Below are 19,967 nucleotides of genomic sequence, written 5' to 3'. Positions count from 1 at the left end.
ACAAGTTGAATATTTGATTGTTTACACAACATGCAGTTCTGTAAACAATAAGCGACGGCTGTTTTCTGTGTGTCCACGGTGCAGATTCTGGTGCCGGTCTGACATCATCCGCTGCTCCGATTATGAACTTTTCATCGCCTGCAGTCGCATCATGACATCTCGTTATTTCCACCCTTGAGGCTACATGACATAAATTATGAACAGTAATTTTGTGAGTGATGAAAATAAGATAAAGAAATCAAACGTGGTTTATTACTTGAAAGATTCATCTGTATTATTGGTGTGATCTGAATTTACACAATCAATCAATAAAAAACAAGAATCATTCCAAACGTCAGTCTCAAAGGAGAACCACAAAACCAACAAAAAAACGTTATTGAACATGTTTTAAAGGAGACATTGTGGATTGAAAGAACATTGAACGTTTCCAGCGTGCGGATAAAAGACAACACCATCAACGACACGATGGAAGGCAAGAGTTCTCCATTGTTCTCCGTCGTTCTCCATCTTTCCATCACTCAGGGTTCCCCCGGCGGAGTCTTGGTGGGCAGCGAGCTGATGTGCCGGAGCAGCTGGTCACAGTACAGAGGAGTCCGATGCTTGTCTCTCGCCGCCTCCACCGCCCTCTTCAGCAGAGCAGGGTGGACCGAGCTGCCGTTCTTCAGGACCTCTGGACAAACACACACAAACAAGATGTCGGACTTTTCATCGGATCAAAGCGCTCAGAGAGGAACTTCTCATAGTGAAACGCAACTTCACTACAGATCTGAATTTAAGGCTTTAGTCTCTAATCCCATGCACGTCCAGATGACGTCACGTTTTCTGCAGCTAAATCAAGTCCGGCCAGCGGATGGCAGTGAAGGTATACTTTCCAACCTGTGTGTCAGCGCACTTTTCGACCACTTTGAGGCGCCAGTTCTCTGTTTAGGTATTCTCTTCTTTCAGTTCACACACCTTCCAGTATTGAATTACTCGAAATTCCGTCGGTTGGGTAAAAGTCTTTGGAAGCCACAATTCAAAAGTTCCAGTTGGTCACATGCCGTCAACGCAGATGAATTAGCTCACGTAAGTTCATCATCCGACACAACCTGCTTTTGTTCTAGCACGGCGATCTGGGGGATTTTTAGCTTTTGTGTTTACTGCACAGAGCTGGGAAGGGGGGGGGGGGGGGGGATGTTGAAAAAAAGGAGAACAATGACAACTTGTGAGAAGTGAGTTATGCTCGTGCCAACAGTCTGTGATTGAGCAGGTAGCAGCAGCAGCGCTGCCAGGATGGTGGGATTATAAGGGTGGAGAGAAAGCAGGGGATGGGGGGGGGGGGGGGGTGCTGTCCATCATGCTGTCAGGACACGCTGCAGACATCAGGACACTTCACAGATATGCGTTTGAAATTCAAGAAGCAGAAGAATGGCGTCAACTATTAAAATGGAACAAAGGAGAAGAAAGAGAACGGAGGATAAAGAGGAGGCTTCAGACAGAGCCGTGCATGAGTGTGAAGAAAGCTTCCACACAGACGCAGCGAATCACTCGGCAAGACATGAGGTTCGTCTCGTTTCACCGAGACTCCGAGCTGTCTGCAGATCGGCTGTACTTGGGGATCAGCGTTTTCTGCACACAAAGGTTTGTGTTTAAGGCTAGTGAGATAAATATCCAATCAGCTTTAATGACTATGGCACACAGTGTGTTGACATGGCAACAGCCAGCTGAAAGTACATCCTGACGCCAACAACCTGGATGTCATAAAACCATCAATTCCTACAAAGGAAATCAATCTTTAAAGCAGGTTTCTAAAATATACTTATTTATTTTCAGGAAAAACTCAAAGGAGTGCGAGCGTGTAACATTTACAGCTCATTTCGTTGCTAATAATGTACAAAATTATGGTTAATCAATGCAATTATTTGTGTGTATGGATGACCGTGGCTTTTGTTGGCACATTAGAATAAGACGAACCAGACCTAATGTCATAGGAGGACTGATTGATTGAATGCAGGTTTTGGGATTAAAGTTTGTTTTTGAACCATAATCCTGAGTTTATAGACAGATAGACATTCCCAGTTTGAAGTTCATAAAGTTAATTTACGCATGTTTTGCTGGCTGCATGTTACAGAAACTCGGTAACAACACCGTTATTGCCGTTAGAAGGCCTTCCAAAGCTGTCCTGCAGAGCTAGAATTCAAGGAATGGAAAGTATCGATGTGTCTGGAGAGAGTGCGGAAGCCTGTCCCTTGGCGTTCCCTGCTGTTTCCCCTCCATCTAGCTGTAAGAAAATGATGGATTCCATAGTAAGACTTCATTGTTGGCCGAGGCCTCAGAGTCCACCTGCATCCTGTCAGAAGTAATGACAGCTAACATCCATGAGAGTGGGAGAGAGTGAAAGTCCAGCTGAGCTCCAGAAAGAAGAAAAAGAAAGGAAAAGCTCAGTCTTTCCACCGACACATCAATAAAAAAAAAGCAGCCATGTAAGCTGCCGTTGCTACAGAACATGCTCGGTATGAGAGGAGCAAGTTTGACAGGGTAGATAAAAGATGGAAGGATTAAGAGGGCTGGATGTGAGGACAGATGTGGAGAGGTGGCGAGAGAAAGCGGTACCCATGTGGTTGCAATCAGGCGGGCCCATTCTGTGACGGAGGGAGAGTGGAGGGTGGAGCAGCAGGGATTTGCTGACCCGAAGGTCTGGCGTACCCCAGGTGGACCGGCAGGGGATGAGATACAGATTTAAGGCTCGCATGTCAACCCCCCGCTCCCCATGATGAATTGTGTGGAAAAGAAGAAAAACAGAGCGTCTGAAATAAGGGTTGGGGAATCCAGTGGCAGCGTGCCAGACGATAATCTGCCGTTTGATAGGGGATACCCCCAATTCGTCTTATCCCTCTGCTAATGTCTGGTATGCAGTCATCAAAAAAGTGAACCCGGCTTTCATCATCTCACTCACATTATCGTCTTTGCCGTCAGATGATATTTAGCAAGCAATCGGACGTCATAATCGCCGCTATGGGAGAGGACACAAAAGGTTCTAAACGTCCCAGCCGGTCTCACCGAGAAGTCTCCCCTGCAGCGAGCTGTCGGGGTCGTCCAGATGCAGGAGGAGATGCTGGAAGAGGAGCTGCAGATGAGGAGTACAGCGCTCATGGTTGTAGTCTTTGGTCAAGCTGGAGAGCCACATCCCGATGGCCTGAAGGGCGGCGCTGCGCACCTCCTCGCTGCTGTCGTCCATCCGCTTCAGGAGCTCTGTGGAGAGAAGCCCAGGGGGGGCGGGATGTAGATAAAACAACAGCCCGGCACACTCGTAGCAGACACATTAAGATGCTGGACGAGGAAGACTAAAACGGGCTAAGAGTCCCACAGAGGCTGGTCTGGGTATGCGAGGAGATACTTTTTTTGGGGTTTAGGGCAAATAAAGCAAAGGTCAACCAACTCGGCTGAAACGACTCAGACGCTGTTTACCGTCAGCTTCTTAAAAACTGACAATAATTACCAATATAAACTATTGGAAAGAATCGGCAGTGAGGCCGAGGCATTCCGTCTTTTTACTGCGTCACTACTCCAAATGTTAAGAGTACAATGGCGTGAGCGCTCGGGTTTTTACCGGGGTAGATCTTGTTGAGGGCCTCACAGTGTAACCCGGTTCCTGCGAGTTTGAGGATGGTCAACAGAGAACGACAAGCGAACAGTCGGGCCATTTGAGAGTCCTCGTCCAGAGCAGAGAGCAGCAGGGGACTCAGCCGCTCCTCCAGAAGCATCACCTTCACACAGGACACACACGTTACACAGGTGAAATATCATCTCAAGAGCCGCAGATTGATATCATGTCAAAAGTCCAGCGATGAGCGCTGTTTTCATCACGACAACGGATGAGAACCACGGAAAAATGGATAAACAAGGCAAGGATGAGGTGCAGCGAGCCGCAAGCCAAGAGGTGATGGATAAAACCTCTGCGTTGTCGGTTTGCTTTTAAAACCGCACAGGAGAAATAATAATAATAATACAAAAAGAGGGAGATGGAAAGAGAAGGAAGATTTGGCAGGGAGGTGATCCGGCATTACGTCAGAGACAATCTGAAGGTGAAAAGCGGAGCTGGAGCAGCCAAATGTTTGCACAGGGAGTCGGGAGGAAACGACTCCCCTCCAAATGAAAGTCTCTTTGAGATGCCATGGAAATACTCGCGCTCCTTTGATCTACCCGTCAGGACGTGTTGATTAGTTTGTCTCAACTGTTACCTCAAGTATCTAATCTCCCGAGCAGTGACTTTACTGTTTGTACCGTGCCAAACAGCGGTGTGATATCTGGTCACTCTGCGTAAGCAAGGCAAACAAAGCCAGATGTGCCTCTCCAGGTGAGACGCACTGAGACTGGGCGCATGCTCCGACAGGCAGGTGCAGGGGGGAGGGGGGGCTCTGCTCCTCAGAACAGGGCCAGAACAGCGGAGGGATTGTTCCGCAGGGACAAAGGTATGTGAACCCGCTTGCCCTCCCGTACACCTGCTACCTGGCATGGCCAAGTCTTTCAGCGAAGGAGAGAAACGACGGCCGATGATGTATTTTCGTAAATGTGCCAAGCAGGACCCCCTAGTGATAATGTAGAATGGACATAACAGAACATCCAGAAACATCCTTCACAGCCGTTTCTGCAGAATGGAGATGAGGAGCTGATCCGAAAGGAGAGCTCTCCCACCAGGAGTTTGCTTCAGATGCTTAGGAGCTCCTTTTTCGCCGGTGGAAACAGATGGATTTGCTGTGTCTTTGTGCAGATGGGTTGTGTGTATTTACCTGTGCAGGTGTGACGCCCCCCCCGTGCAGCAGGGCCAGCAGACAGCTAAGGGCTGCCGTACGGACGGCCGCGCCAACACGGCCCGCATGCCAAACCAGGTTAGGGACCAAAGTGTCCGACAGGAACTTCTCTGACTCTTCATAGAAGCGTCTGGAAAGAAGCAGGAAGTAAAAACATGGCGTTGGACCAGTAGAACAGAAACACACGACTACGCTGAGGACCCTTTATACGTCTTTAATGACCTCAGTTAGTGCCTGAGAGCGTAAAGCAGCGGTTGTACTAGTTATCGTCCTACTGCAGCACCAGCGCAACGTTCACTCTCCCATGCTGGCACCGGTCCTTCAGCCTCCCACACACTTCCAGAGTCCTTCATCCCCTCCAGCTTCTGGCTTTCAGCTGGTGTCACGGACGACTGTGTCAACGCGTGCTGTAACATTTAAAGGCCAGTAGGGGGAGACAGTGCGTCACTAAGCAGCCGGGGGACGACGCTGGAGCTCAGCATCTGATTCTTTGTCAGGTGTTGAAAGTCATATTTCCAACATGGCAAAGCGCGACGTCCGAAGGGAAGAAGTGGGACTTTGGCTTTCGGCTTCCGTGCAGACACACAAACTGCCAGGGAACGGTGACCGTACCTCCTGGGGGGGGGGAACGGTGACCGTACCTCCTGGGGGGGGGGGCAACGGTGACCGTACCTCCTGGGTCCCCCAGTGAAACTGCGGAGCTGACAACATGACTTTTCTCTAACAGCTGAAATCTACACGTTGACAAGTAGGACCGATTAGTAATTCAGCAAAACGTTTAAGAGCTTCTCGTTGAATCGGACCAGTCACACCGATTATAGGAACCATCCACATCGTTGCTGTGATGATTCCGGCGACATTATCCAGAATAGAAACCTCGCCGCCTTAAAGCTGAATAAAGAGATGTTCAAAGTTGTCCCTGGACTATGACACTGAAGACAGATTCATTTGTGCTACGTCGTCATCTCGTCTTTCTTCGCGTCAGGCTTCTTTTCGACAAAAAAACCACTGACATAAGGGAAACCACTGATCTCCCTTCAACAGAGACAGCACATCATTCTGCCTTGTTTTACGACGGGGAATCTGAAATGAAGACGAAAACCCTTCAGAGCTCCTTTGTGACTGCCACGGGATTCATTCATTCATTCATTCGTCACCTTCTACTTAAATTTCACGCAGCTTTTTGATCACAGCGCATTAGTCGACACGCAACCAAAGATGAGAGCGTGCACGTGGGGATGAAAGGCACTTAAATGTGGATAAACCTACTTTCCCTTTTCGCTTGTTCTACGGTGGAGCTGTCATTACGTCGCTTTGGTTGCAGAACAAAGAGAAGCGTTTTTTCTTCTACGACTATCATTGTCGTCTTGATAACACGCGGCGAGGTGTTGCGAGCGTGCATGTGGCCCAGACCGCACCGTAAAACATGAATGGAGGGATGAGACGGGCGCGAGTGCAAATATTATGGCAGACCGCAAAGCGTAAACAAAGCAGTCGGCTCGGAGGGCTTTGAAGGTGTTGCGCGATTTCCGTCTGCCGGGCGAGTCGGGCGTGATTACCGGAGATGCAGGTGAGGAGTAGGAGGAGCAGCGTAGGTGGCCTCGCCGGGAGTCGGGAAGAGACACAGGCCTCTTTTGTCTGATGTTCACGTTTAGGTGTAAAACAATCCGACGAAAGCTCAAAGATTGAATTTCCATGTCTTTGGCTCGAGAACGTTTCCTGTTGTTTGTGCAACTTTAAATAACAAAGGATAGAGTTTCCTTCTGTGTTCTTTGCACTGCTGCCAGACGGAGCTGTCAATGTGTCACCGACCGCGCAAAGAGTAACCAGGCTCTCCCTCATCCTAAACAGTGGAGACACCAACCGTGATGGATGTTCGCAGTGACACGCACAGACGTCTCCCCTGGACGAGGTTGTGTCTGCCTGATTGACAGCAGCAGCTGCGGTCGTTGCAGGAACGGGAGGGACCTCGGAGAATAAAGAGGAAGCCTCTACGGATGGGTGGTCCCGTCTCGGACGTCCCACCTCACTCGTCAGTCAATAACCGCTCAAAGAAGTTATTATATCCCTGAGGGGTTGGTGTTTGCTTCTTTGGGACTCTTTGTGTTGAGATATTAATGAGGTTAATTATTTCTTCAAGCTTGACAAAACCGTAATAACACCCCCATCAGATCCTACCGGAATCCTAAAAGCCTTGAAAAAAAGGATGGCCTCATGGAAAGACACAATTATGCTTGTGTGTGTTGATTTACGGTCGTAGCCTGCGCTTTGTTAGTTTGCGTGCCTGTGTGTGTGCGTGTGTGTGTGTGTGTGTGTGCCAGTTTGTGAATCTGTGTATGTCTCTCTCTCTCTCTCACCCCTGAGAATCCAGTGTGTTTTCCGCATCCAATAGCAATTTTGCCAGCATTGAGAAGATGCTCATCCTCATCTCTGGGTCTCTGTCCGGCTGGAGGCAGCAGTGAAGCAGAGGCATTAACTGGCCGACAAACTCCCCGATCACTGGACCTGTAACGCACACACACACACACACGCACAAACACAAATATCTGAATGGTTACTATGGACGCAGTTTGCAGTGTAGATATATATTACGTACAGGGAAGCCTTGATCAAATCGGGAATGCTGCAGCATGGAGTACGAGTATGAATTAAGGCGCTGGATGCCGCTAAGGCAACCAAACTGAACGACAAAGCAACAGTTTAATCCCAGATTTGATACCACTGGGGTGACAGCATCAACTTAACCATTCGTTTTCCGCCAAACCACCATAGTATGTTTTCCCGACAGTGTTTTTATCCTTAGCACTGACTAGCGGGCTCCAGTTATTGGCCTCGATGGATTGGCGAGACGGTGACACAGAGCTCAGAGGAAATGAGACATAATAAAAGTCTCTGTGTGACAAAGCGTTCCTAAATGAGTCTATTACAGGAAAACCGAGGAGCTCACAGGGCAAGTTTCCCCAATTACACAAACAGTCTGAGGGCTATTTACAGAGCTATATATGGTGATCCAGGCCTGTGTGTGTGTGTGTGTGTGTGTGTGTGTGTGTGATTAGTGATAAGAGTCCAGCCCTGGTAGGACAGACATGAGAGGAGACAGAGGAAATCCTGAGACTTGCTGTGAGCAGATATGAAAGGACTGAGAAAGAGAAAGCTATTTCCGTGTGTGAATCAAAGGGCGGGTCGTTCAGTCAGAGGTGTCGGAGGAGATGACTGCATGTCGCCGCAGAGCGACCGCAGACATAAAAAGCTATAGAACACTGTGCTACGCAAACAGACACATCGTCAGAGCAGCAGAAAATCTAAAGACCACCAGGAGGATGCAGGAGGGTCCCAATTATTTATCTTCAACAAAGATGAACCGGTGAGCAAACAAAATGATCAAGTCTCAGTCGTCAAATTAACACGTTTCGATTGTTCAGCAGAGAGCGGGACTTCCAGGAACCCTGCGCATGAGACACACACACACACACACACAGCTTCAAAGTAGCCTTGATCCACAGGTCAAGAGCAGCGACCATGCTGCTGTTTGATGTCGTGACCTGCATGGGGATCACCGAGTGGACTGGTCAGTTAGTCATGGTAGAGTGTGTGTGTGTGTGTGTGTGTGTGTCGGGGGATTAGGGTGGTGCTCGGGTACCCAGTTGATTACAAAGAGAGGGGAGGGTGGGAGAAAGCGATGGAGATGAAAGTGTGGCATGGAGGCGCTGATGGTGGAGGATTACAGTCTCAGCACCAAAGACGGGGTCAGGGCTTTTTTAACCTACATTACACACACACAGACACACACACACATACACCTACACAGACACAGACACAGACACACACAAAACAAAACAGCTTCTATTGTGTGTGGGGGGGGTCAAGCGATAAATTGTGCAGATCTTAAGTCCGTCTAACAGCCGTCCGTAAAGTTGCTGATGATTTGCTCCAACCATTCTTGTCCAACACTTGATGTCTGGAGCGGGGACTTTCATCCTAGATAGTGCAGAATATTATTGACGACAAATAATTTCAATAAACTGTTGAGCTCACCAGACTGTGTGACTATGACATGGAGCTGGAGCCTCTGTGGGGAGTAACTGGTCCAATCGTTGACAGAGGCCGACAGCCAGCCCAGCAGCTGGCCCATATGCCGTCTATAGAGCTCCGCTACGGAGCCCAGGCCTTGCACCTGACACAAGAGCTGGACACTCTCCAAGGCCTGAGACAAGGAGAGACGGGTGGGTGCAGCATGACGTTAACACACGTTTAACTTTAGGGCTTCCAGGATTCATTCATTCATCAATGGAGAGAAACCTTATTTTGATAAGTGACGTTATAAGCAAAACATTTGCTGGGTCCAACTTTTAAATGTTAGAACTTTTCTTGATCATTTATAATAAGGAAAGACACTTTGGGTTTTTGTTGGGTGGATCAAAAACAGACACTTTTGGCTCTAAATGAAGTCGTTAAAAAAATAATTCATTAGATTTACAGAAATTAAAGACTTTATGACTAATCAATATACATTGTAAAAAGAATCTGCGTAGATGCTGAAAATAATATCTGGTTGACTGGAGGGTGAGAGACTAAATGAGAAAGAAAAGGGACACTGTGCTCAAGTTCATCCGATCCAGTTGTTTTCTTATAATTTCAATGACATTTTTCGGGTCACGCAGCAAAACTCATCGTGTGAAACCATGGGAAGAACAACAGTGCAGACACGACAAGGTCTCGAACATAAAACCCTGACAGAGACAGAGGATGTCACCAAGGCACAGGAACCGACAGAAACGCACGCACACACGCACACACGCACACACGCACACACACACACACACACCCCAACACAGTTGAGTTGGGAGGAAAGAGGAAGAATGTGAGACAGGAGAGCAAATAATTAGCAGAATCTGTAGGGCAGGGGAATCGACCTTAAGGGCTCGTCATAGTTCCATTCGCAGTCCCTCGGGGATGGACGGGTACTGAGACAATGTCTGAGTCATCGATCGGCCGCTCCAGAAGAGAGCTGGAGCGCCTTTGAGCTGTCCACTGATGGGAAAGACGTGCCTCTTTTCTGGGAAAACATGCAACGCTTTTCCTTTGGGATGGGGAATGCCCGAGGCGTCTCTGAGTTTTAATCCATTCCTTCTCATCTCTTCTCCCGACACTGCTCCCTTTCTGGTCGCATACTAATGCCATAAAGGCACGTGGTCCGATAAGCATTGGTGCTTTGACCCCCCCAAAGGGGGAGCAAAATGATGTGAGGCGTCACTCAGTCACGTGGCAGGCAGGCTGGGCTGACGATCCTCGCGGCTCATCCATCCCCATCCGATTTCTGTCTAGTTCAGACGTTCTGTTTTTCGCACCTTTCGCACCATTCCTGGGTGAAAGGGAGCACCTTTCGGCCGCCTCCTTTCACCCAGGAATGGACTTAAAGTTCCACTGGAAAGGTGCAATTTCAGCTCCCCTGCCTAAGTGGGTAATTATACGGTGTTCTATGCCCACTTTGAACGCCTACAAAACGTTTGCATACCTTAAATTGCTCTCCTGCTTAATAAAACCTGCTTACCTCTCTAATAAGAAGGATGTAAAAACTACATTTGAAGATAGTGGTGTGTGTGTGAAGGGGGGGGGGGGGGTAGAAAATGAAGAATTGCACAAGTGAGGAAATATGCTGGTTCACCACATATCTGGTGTTTTCTAACCTTTTTGCTGAGATCCGGCTCATTGCAGAGGCTCTGAACGGCGACCAGCACCTGCAGCAGCTCCAGGCTGACTGGCCCACAGTCCGACTCGCACTGACGCAGCAGCGCATCCACGCAGGCACACAACTGCTCCAAGTACAAGAGCTGCAAAAGAGAAGAGCATCATGAGATCATCTCGTTTGGTTTGTATCACACGTGAGGATTCGCCTTTATGCGTCAGGACTCACGGCATCCTTTTCCACCCCCCCTTCTTCCCCCCCTCTGGTTTCCACACATCATCCAGAATAACTCAAAGTGAGAACTTTCCATCTCCAGACATGAGAAATGGTGTGCGAGTGTGTTTGTGTGAAATTGGCATCACAGCAGCCGAGTGTTGCGTTGAGGTCATGTTTAGACAAAAACCTGCAGCTCAGGCTAATTTCTATGCCATCACCAGGATCACGGCCTCTTTTCCTGTTTTGGGGCAGCCTGTCATTAGGGCTGGATGGAGAAGAAGGGGGGCTGAAGGGAGGCTATGTAAGAGAGGGAGAGTGTGTTTTCTTTTTGTATGTGGAGGGTTGAGAGTGGGAAAAGCGGCCTCCAGGTGTTTGCTTTGGTCTGGTGATGAGTTGGTGTTGAGGGGAGCTCAATGCAGCACCCACACCCACATGAGTGACAAAGAGTGGAAGGGTTGGATGACAAAAGACACAGAGATTATAAAAAATAAAATAGCAGGCAGTGTTTTTTTTTTACTTAGTGGATCAGTGAGCACACGCTGGAAAAGGGCTTGTTATATATAACCTCAGTAACCAGCACAGAAAACAACCATTAGGACCAACTGGGAAAGAACAGAAAAAGTAGTGTGTCGTAACGCCTAGGCGGACACCTGGAGTCAGGTGAGATACACCTGGTTCGATTGGCCCGGGCACGCTCCAGGGGCCTCGTTACACAACGTCTGCGTGTGTCTGTCTGCAACTGGATGCATCACTGTAACACAGCCCCACTTTAAAAAGGTGCCATACCAGAGGCTGGAGTCCGATCCAGTGGGAGAGCCCACCCCCAACGGCTATGGGTGCTACTATGGTAACAGAAAATAAACATTAGGATGCCAGCCCCTCGCGCTCAGGTAAAGTTTGCAATCCCGTCTTTGTTCTCCTCTCTTAATCTGTTGCTAAGCAGAGTGCAGCCGCCGTTCCTGACAAAGAGCAGGCATTCGGCGAACAGGCCGATGTGAACCCTCAGCGATGTGTCTCTATGCACAGAGAAGATAAAAAGAAACATCCCATCTCTCTCCTGCCCATGTCCGTCTCTGGGGGTCATGCTTAACAAGCGTGGTTGTAAATGTGCCTGAGATTTCACTGTCAGGACTCGTCTTTATCTTTAAGATGTTCTTTCTCTCTGTCGGATATATCGTTACCTCTTTACTCAAGCCCTGCAGATGTTGTGATGAGCCTGTCACCATGACGAACCACAACAAAGTGACACAGCCCTGCAAGGCGTGTGTGTGTGTGAGAGAGAGCGACAGAGACGATGGTGATTTCTTAACCCTCTGTGGAATACCGCCTTAAAAAGAAGCCAGTATGTGCTTCATTAACAAACACGACACAAGGTGCCTCAGAATGCGGCGGCTTCTCCGACCACCGGCTCGCCTTTCATTTCCCCCCAAACCGTTGACATCATCTTAAGTTTAGGACCGCTATTTTTATTTTTCGCTGAGCATCTGTCCTTTATTTTTATATGCTGTCTTCCCCATCTAAAGTAAAGAAAAGAAAACAGGGACTTGAAAGAGTGCAGAAGTATCATATAGCTTCTAAATCTTCAGCAGGTTCCCGGAACTCCCCATGGGGGCCTGCCCCCCCCCCCCCCCCGTCGTCTCCGTTCACTTTGAAGATGATTTATATTCCATTTCATAACGGGCTTCATTTTATCCAATTCAAACCTCTCTTTAATTTTGTTGTCCTTCAATGTATGTGGCACGTAGCAAGTTAGATGCAAACATAAATATATTTGAAGTTCTTACGATGCATTACTAAAAACACACACAAAAAAAAACATACTACGAGTCCATGCTGGTCTTTCGATTACGTCTCTGCAGGTAATGAAGTCGTCAAATACAGCTAAATCAGTCCAGGATGAAAACTAAGGGCTTCATAAGGTTTCCGTGAGAAGCTGTGCGACTGTAGGAAGTGAACCCTGCAAATAAGAGGCCTCATCTTCCTAAAAGGTTCCCATCAGGCCCTCTGTTTGCTAATTCTCCTGCTGCTACCAACGTTTTTGGGGCTCACCAACTGCCCCCTGCATCCACTTGTATGCTCAGGTTTGTGGGGGGGGGTTCATAAAGTTTGCTCACTCATCAGTTCCTCCATGTAAACATATCTGCAGGGAATGATAAGAAGTCAAACCCACGCTGTGGCATGTTCTGCCGTTGTGATAATAAACATGTCAAACTCATCGTTGTCTGTCCGAGATCATATTCGGGGTCAGGATTTCAGCATAGAGAGAAGGGGGGGTGGGGGGGGGGTGCAGGTGCTAGTGTCTCCAATCGTGTTATTTACAGCTACACGGTGATCCGCTCCTGCTCTCTGCTATGAACCCTGGCTGTTATTGAAAAATGTTGCAGGTGCTTTGTCTGGATGAACAGAGACATGGGGAATGACAGGGGGGGGGGGGGGGTAGATGGAGAAACAGACCAAGAGGAAACAGGGGTCTGCCTCCATCTGTGCAACAATGTGTGACAGTCCTCTCCTGTTACTTCCCCCCCTTTGGTTGACCCCTGCCGGATACCGACGAGGGAGGACAGAACGGGGTCAGCTTTCCTTTCCATTTATCACCGGCTTTGACCAAACAGACTTTGAAATTTCAGGGATTCCTTCGATCGCACGGCTGAACTACAATCAGGGCCAGAGAGCGCTTACACGCAGCCATAAAACAACAAAGGCTCCGCTCCGAGAGGTCCCGACTCCCGAGCACCCAAAGCAGGGGGCACACGGAATTAATGGATTTTGTTATTATTGTCCCACAATGGAAGTTCTTGCAGGGCCTCACTGGGATAGGGACGGGGTCATGGGTTACAGGCGAGTCATTAATGTGGCGGGGATCAGAAAATAGCTACAGCAGACAACTGTTATTTTGAGTCTGAAAAGGAAACGTGTTTGGTGTGAGAGGAGAGGAAGCGGGGTTACAGTCTGTGCTGGACTCCATGGGATTTTTCCACTGGTACGCTGTTATTTGCTGAGAAGCTAAAACGGCTTTTTTTTTTTTTTGCTTGCAGCGTTGTGGGAAAACATTTCACTTTTGCGTGCGAGCAGGATCCTTTTGATCAGAGGCTTGAAACGTTAGATTTGAAAAAACACCTCGTGGTCAAGGCTGTCGCTTTAGCGTGGTCTGCATTTTATAGAATTACTCAACAGCGAACTCGATGAACCCCTCGTGTACAGTAGTGCTATTGAAAACTCTTCAAGACTCTTCACATAAAGCCCTTTCAAGAGGTCGGGGCATCTTATCACAAAACCTACTTCCATGAGGGATAAATTAAGCAAGAAATATGTTACGGCAATTGGAGCTAATCGGTTAAAAACAGTATAGCAGTTGCCATTCTCAGGTCGACCCCAAAAACAGCCATCTGTCTGCTGACCTGTTGATATTCTTGACACACTTCAGGCTGGGCCAGTGCGTTTGCAACCTCCTTCAGATGGGGTTGAAGAAGGGGTCGGGGGCAGCCTCTGAGCAAGGCAGCCAGCACCATGAGAGGGGTCCATGGGGTAGAGGGAGAGTAAGGGCTCCTAACGTGGTCCAGGAGCAGCTTGAGGAAGACAGCGGGGGGGACGAAGGTGCCCAGATGTTTGGCAGCTGCCAGACACTAGATGGAGAGACAAAAGATGGAGACAGGAGATAAAAGTGGGGTGTGCAATTAAAGAGGATGAAAACAAGTGCTTTTATTTTTGGGCATCAAAAATGTATATACAGAATCAGATGCAAGCCCGACTAATAAATCTGATCCCCAGTCTGAGTCTCTGTCTGTGTCCATTTTGAACATTATTACATGACTACATCCTGCTCATCTGATGACTCAACTCTCTGGAACTCACATTGCTGACCACGTCCCTCTCCGGGTCAGCGCAGGCCCGGTAAAGCACAGCCAAGAGAGGCTGCAGATGCTGGGTGCTGTGGTCCTCACTGTGCAGCAGCAGCACAGAGAGCAGCTGGGAGGTCTTCACCCTCGTGGGCTCCAGCCAGTCGAACATGTCGTGGGTAATGGCCGGCACCAGCCTGCCCAGGTTTCTTACCACGATCTCTCGGCAGCCCAGCCCTGGACGCTCCACTGGAGGAGAAAATGAAGACAGAACATGTAGCTTTGGAAACGTTTCCGATGTCTGATGCCAGTCTGTGACTTTCAAGCTCATCTTGGAGAAGAACCCCCCCCCCCCCCCCCCCCCCGTCCGGCCTGTTTTACCACTCTTATTAGTGAAAGAGTTAGCTGTCCAGAATGACTATGGTGTCTATATTTAGAAGAGAATATAACTTTATTGCCGGCACAGTACGTTACGACAACGAGATAACATTCGATGAGTGAGCATCGCGCTGCTGCGAACATTCACTTGAATTTGTGACATTTTGGGACTGCTCACGTGAAACTGTGAGAGGAACTCTCTCCTGGACATGTCCAAACCATTGAAGTCTGTCCTCTCTGACCTCGTCTCCAAAACGTCTAAACTTCACTGTCCCTCTTATTGCCTCGTTTCTAATCCTATCCAACCTGGCCACTCCCAAGGAGAACCTCAGCATCTTCATCTCTCCGCCTCCTGTCATCTGAGGATTTTCCTCAGATGTAAAGCATTTCAAATAAAAGCTATATATAATATCTTGAAGATAATTAACGAAATGTAGATCAACAAATTAATTTCAACCATGAAGCAGACTTAAATAAAAATAATTATGACATGGGATTCTGACCCCTGCCACTCTCATCAAATGGACATTAGTTTATGACGGACCTCCTGGTGGGTAGAAGGCTGGTCTGGCGAAGAGAAAATCCATCTTGTCCTTGATGTCGTCCTCGTTCTCCTTTTCCCACTGGGCACCTACTTGCTTCCAGAAATTGCCTGCAAGAAGGCTACAGAGAAAATATGTACCGGTAATTATTACAATGCCATGCACTCAAATTCCACATATATGTGCTAGATATTTAGGTACATTTTCCTTTTAGCGTCATATTACCCTGCAGATATAGTATATGATCGTTTACTGGATTGTATTCTTTTATAAAGCAAAGAGCAGAGAGCTACGATGTCTACTTTTACCTTATTTCTGGCATCTCATCACTTAAGCTGCTCAGCAGGAGTGGGATGAGCTTGTGGACATAGGAATACCTGTCCCTCAGGTGAAGCAGCCAATCACCAGCGACCGTAGTAACTGCTTTCCTCACCTGGAGGGGAAGAAAAAAGACAAATCTTTGATCTCTCAAACCAAGAGATGACACGCTTTGATTGAAAATGCAATTGATCGCGCATCTAATCACACTGGTTGGGAGGTAAGTGGCTAACCTGCGGAGCGTCATCAAACAGTCGCTGTGCCAGGTGAGAGAGGACATCGTCCAAATCCTTCCCGGAGCCATGCTGAATGACGGCGCCCGTGGCTTTGATGACGGACGCTCGTACTCTGGCGTGCTGGTGAGTGATCGTCTGCATGAGAGGCTTGACCAGACTCTCAGCCTGCATGTGGAAGTGCTCTGAAGATAAAGAGGTGAAGCCCAGCTGAGCGATGCATTGATCATTATTATTGAAATGTGACAAGAAATATGCGCCAGGAGCTCAACGGCGTTGGAAGTAGTGATCACGTGATATAATCTGAAAACAAGTCTGATTGATAAAGGGGTTCGCTGAGGTGTGGATTTCAAGTTTTTACAGAAGAGGTAATCCTTTTCAGAAATCTGAAACCGTTTCCTCTGGAATGGAAGCTAGCAAGCTGGAAAATGGTTGCAGTAAGATAGCAAGTTGATTATTGTATTTTAAAGTCTAGAAGTAAATGCATAGCTATTTGGGTGCAGCCCGAACTGAGGACAGTCACAGAAGTTCTAATCATAAGTAATTAAAATCATTCTTCCATTCTAGAGTTCCACATATCCACGAAACTTAGCACGTTAGCTACAGTGGAAAGCTAGGCGCTAGCTGTTGAAACCATGGAAACAGAGTTCAAAAACAAAACAAACAAACCAAAACGAACCTGGTAAACACGTTGCTAAGGCGACGGTGCATTCGCAGCTTTCCCGTTTGACATCCGGGAATGGGTCGACGATGGTTTTCTGTAATATGTTCATCATTTCGTTAAGATACGGCTTTAAATGCTTCCCGCACACCTCCAGCGCCAGAGCCAGCAGCTCCACAGCCGAGAGCCGGAGCTCCTCCGCCGGCTCCAGGATGTCCTTATCCCCGAGCCTGCGGGCCAGGCAGGGCACCAGATAAGGCAGCGACTCCTCGGGTTTAGGCACGCAGCGAATGAACTCCGTTATTGTCGTTAACGCCGTTTCTCGACATCTTTCCATCGGGTCTGACAGACATTTGAGCAACGGTTTAAGGAGAGCGGAGAACACCTCCTGCAAGACGCCGCTGGACAGGCCATTATTCACGGTCTCCTTCCGGATTTGATCCAGAGCTCTTCTCCTTGCTGCCTTATTGTCCCCCTCCAGGCAATTTAAATGACGAGAGAGCCCTCTCAGAACTTCAGAGGCCGCACGTTGGTCTTCAACCGCCATCTTGGATGTTGTTATGGCAACCAGAGTCCGCACGACAAACAAACGTCTGCTTTACGACAGCTGTCGATTCAAAATCGCAAACTTTATTTGTCTTGTCATTTTTGCTGACAAAGCTGAACCAAACTGAAATAACGTCATCATAGGACAACAAAACATTAACTATACTTGTTTGAGGAAGCATATTGTTGCCACGCCATAAAATTAAACAAGGGTCAGTATCAATTAAACGTTAACGATTTATTATTACAGCATTAATGACAATATTGTTATGGTATTACGAGATAACAACGTATCAGTTTGTAACAACCAAGCCTGAATGTCAGGACAATCTACTATTTATATTGTTATTACACGAGAGCTTTCAATTTATGACGGTCAGACCTGAACAAATTGGGATTCTCTGTAAAAACGTCACAAGCAGAATAGCTTCTTATTCCTTGAGACATTCAGTTGAGTTGAAAGCAGTTATGCTGCTTTAAACTGCATCTGACAGTTATTAGTAAACAAATTATTTTGTACATCAAATTGTTTGTTCTTGAGTCACGTTAGGTGCCATGGAAGGGTGAAGCTGCAGGACAAAATCTCAGGTTCTTTTCTGAAATCAAACAGCAAACATAATCTTAATTTCTAAATGTAAACAAATTATAATATAATGACTTAGAATGAAAAGGTATCTGACTATTGACAGAATAGTCCAGAACCACCAGGTTCAAAAACAGTTTCTTCCCTGATGCTGTGAGAGTTATGAACAGTGGATAACTCTGAGGTGGACTATCCAGATCAAAAAGGGGACTCATGTTACACTGTTGGATGCTGCTATTTGGGTTATGTGCAATTAGTAACATGTATATATTAAGAAGGATTTTTTTTTGCATTGAATGAATGTGTTCTGTTTTAATGACTTTGTTGTACGCCTCGAACTGGGACCTGAGTGCAATTTTCATTCCTGTGATGCGAGTGTTGGAGTGACATTAAAATGTCTTTATTCTTTATTCTTGATTCTTGACTCATTATCTGGATCTGGTGAAAATATAACATGTTTGTTGATAAGTCATAAACTATTGATAAATACGTGACTCTAAATGGTAGGGATAATATTTTACTTTTACTGAATGGGAATGCATTCTGGGTGCTTTATAGTTGTGGAGAAGACTTTGCCAGTTTATGGACTCTCATACTGGGAAATAATTTTTAGATAAAGTTCAAAAATTAAAATATTAAGATATTTTAAAAAATATGAATACTGCAAACAATTAACTGTTATTAACAATCATTTGAGATGTTTGACGTATTCCATGGTGTATTTCTCAAATAGTGGCTACTCCCAGGCGTCAGAGAGGATTTCTCTTTACGCATGCGCATCTTCAAATCAGCAGGTTTGAACTGCATTATTGAAAACACACCCACCTCGGTCATTTTCACGGTGGATGATTCCTTTCAAGATTTTATTACCTTTAATTTAAACGCGCTGGAGCGTGCTTGTTGCTGCGGGCCTCTCGATTCCTTTCCTGCTGCGGCCCAGCTGACCGAGTGACGTCATCGGGACTGACGCAGAGCGGAGTCGAGGAAAGCAGCAGAGAGGCAGAGCAGAGCAGCAGCATCCCGTCTTTAAAAAGCCGACACCTGACCCATCTCCCTCCGCCGGCGAGGCGTTTTCTCACCGAGCATCCTCCAGAAACGGTAGGGACTCCCGCGAAAGCACCGAGGGAACCGCGTTTATTTAAAAAGCAAGGGGATAGACCAGGCCCTCAACTGTCGCGGTGAGTCCCCTGCGTTGCTGTGTGGCCGGGCTATTGAATGCATCTGAAACAGCTGCAGCGCGTTGCCAGGTCAACAGTTGACATGGCAACATGTGAGAAGTGGGTCCTGCTTTGTCATGATGTCCCCAATTAGGAATAATTATTTTTGATGTCATAGAGTTAGACACTATGTTTATATGCACACGTCGTTTCCCTTCCAGGAAGTAATAGTTCACGGCGAGCTGCACCTGCTTTGTTTCCTGGCTTCCTGTGAGATATGCTGCTGCTGGTTGACCCCAATGTAGTGACTCGTTTATATCCTGTTGTGCAATTTCCTGAATTCTTTGGTCAAAGCATCGGTTCCCATGCAGGCTCATCTTCATCCACAGAAGCAGTGAATGCATGATCACGGATCAGTAATTCAGCATCTGTGCATGAAGTCTGTGCACTTTTTAAACGCTGATACACACGTGCTGTGCAAGGACTCTTTCTGGTACCTGAGTGTGGATGAACCGCCACCAAGGCAGCTTAATTTCAGGGAGCATCTTGGTAAAAGGTCGAAGGTTGTTGTCTCCAGAGGTCACTTTCAAAAGTTAATGCCTGAAGTTCATTGGCAAGAAACAGGGAGGGAAACATTCACCTCACTCCCCTGAGCCAGCTCTCCTCTATTCATTCTCTGATTTCCCTTCTCATTATTCTATAAGAACTGTAGACTTTTCCTTATTTCCTCCCCCCCCCCCTCATCTCTGTTCCCCCTTCTGCCCTGCTTCCCCTGCCCTCCTTTCATGTTCCACCCTGTTTTCTCCGACTGTCACAGAGATAAAAGATGGCCACCTCCTCCTCTACTCTGGAAGAAGACGAGAGTTTGAAGGGTTGTGAGATTTTTGTGCAGAAGCACAACATCCAGCAGATCCTCAAAGAGTGCATTGTGAACCTCTGCATCGCTAAGCCTGACCGTCCTATGAAGTTTCTGCGGGAGCATTTTGAAAAGCTGGAAAAGGTTGGTGATAACAAAGTTTCC

General features: G+C 47.4%; 2 protein-coding genes across 2 annotated transcripts in view; one reads left to right on the top strand and one right to left on the bottom strand.

The window, feature by feature from the left end:
* Positions 1-261: 261 nt before the first annotated feature.
* On the bottom strand, positions 262-17,207 carry LOC137906009 (dynein axonemal assembly factor 5-like). The gene is made up of 13 exons (XM_068750298.1): positions 16,679-17,207; positions 16,000-16,184; positions 15,757-15,881; positions 15,451-15,569; positions 14,545-14,777; positions 14,091-14,315; positions 10,478-10,621; positions 8,826-8,994; positions 7,148-7,295; positions 4,770-4,920; positions 3,590-3,746; positions 3,040-3,231; positions 262-670 (listed from the first exon to the last, which is right to left on the bottom strand). Exons 1-13 carry the CDS (start codon positions 17,205-17,207, stop codon positions 519-521), a joined length of 2,529 nt encoding a protein of 842 aa, XP_068606399.1. The 3' UTR covers positions 262-518.
* A 2,565-nt stretch (positions 17,208-19,772) lies between these two features.
* The window catches only part of prkar1b (protein kinase, cAMP-dependent, regulatory, type I, beta), a 41,043-nt gene continuing 40,848 nt past the window's right edge, over positions 19,773-19,967 (top strand). The window contains exon 1 of the mRNA XM_068750133.1: positions 19,773-19,946. Coding sequence (XP_068606234.1) covers positions 19,773-19,946 — 174 coding nt within the window. The remainder of the gene's footprint in view (positions 19,947-19,967) is intronic.

This window comes from Brachionichthys hirsutus, chromosome 16, assembly GCF_040956055.1.
Source record: "Brachionichthys hirsutus isolate HB-005 chromosome 16, CSIRO-AGI_Bhir_v1, whole genome shotgun sequence".
NCBI lineage: Eukaryota > Metazoa > Chordata > Actinopteri > Lophiiformes > Brachionichthyidae > Brachionichthys > Brachionichthys hirsutus.
Note: the sequence above shows the minus strand (reverse complement) of the source record. Positions and strands in the feature narration are given on the sequence as shown.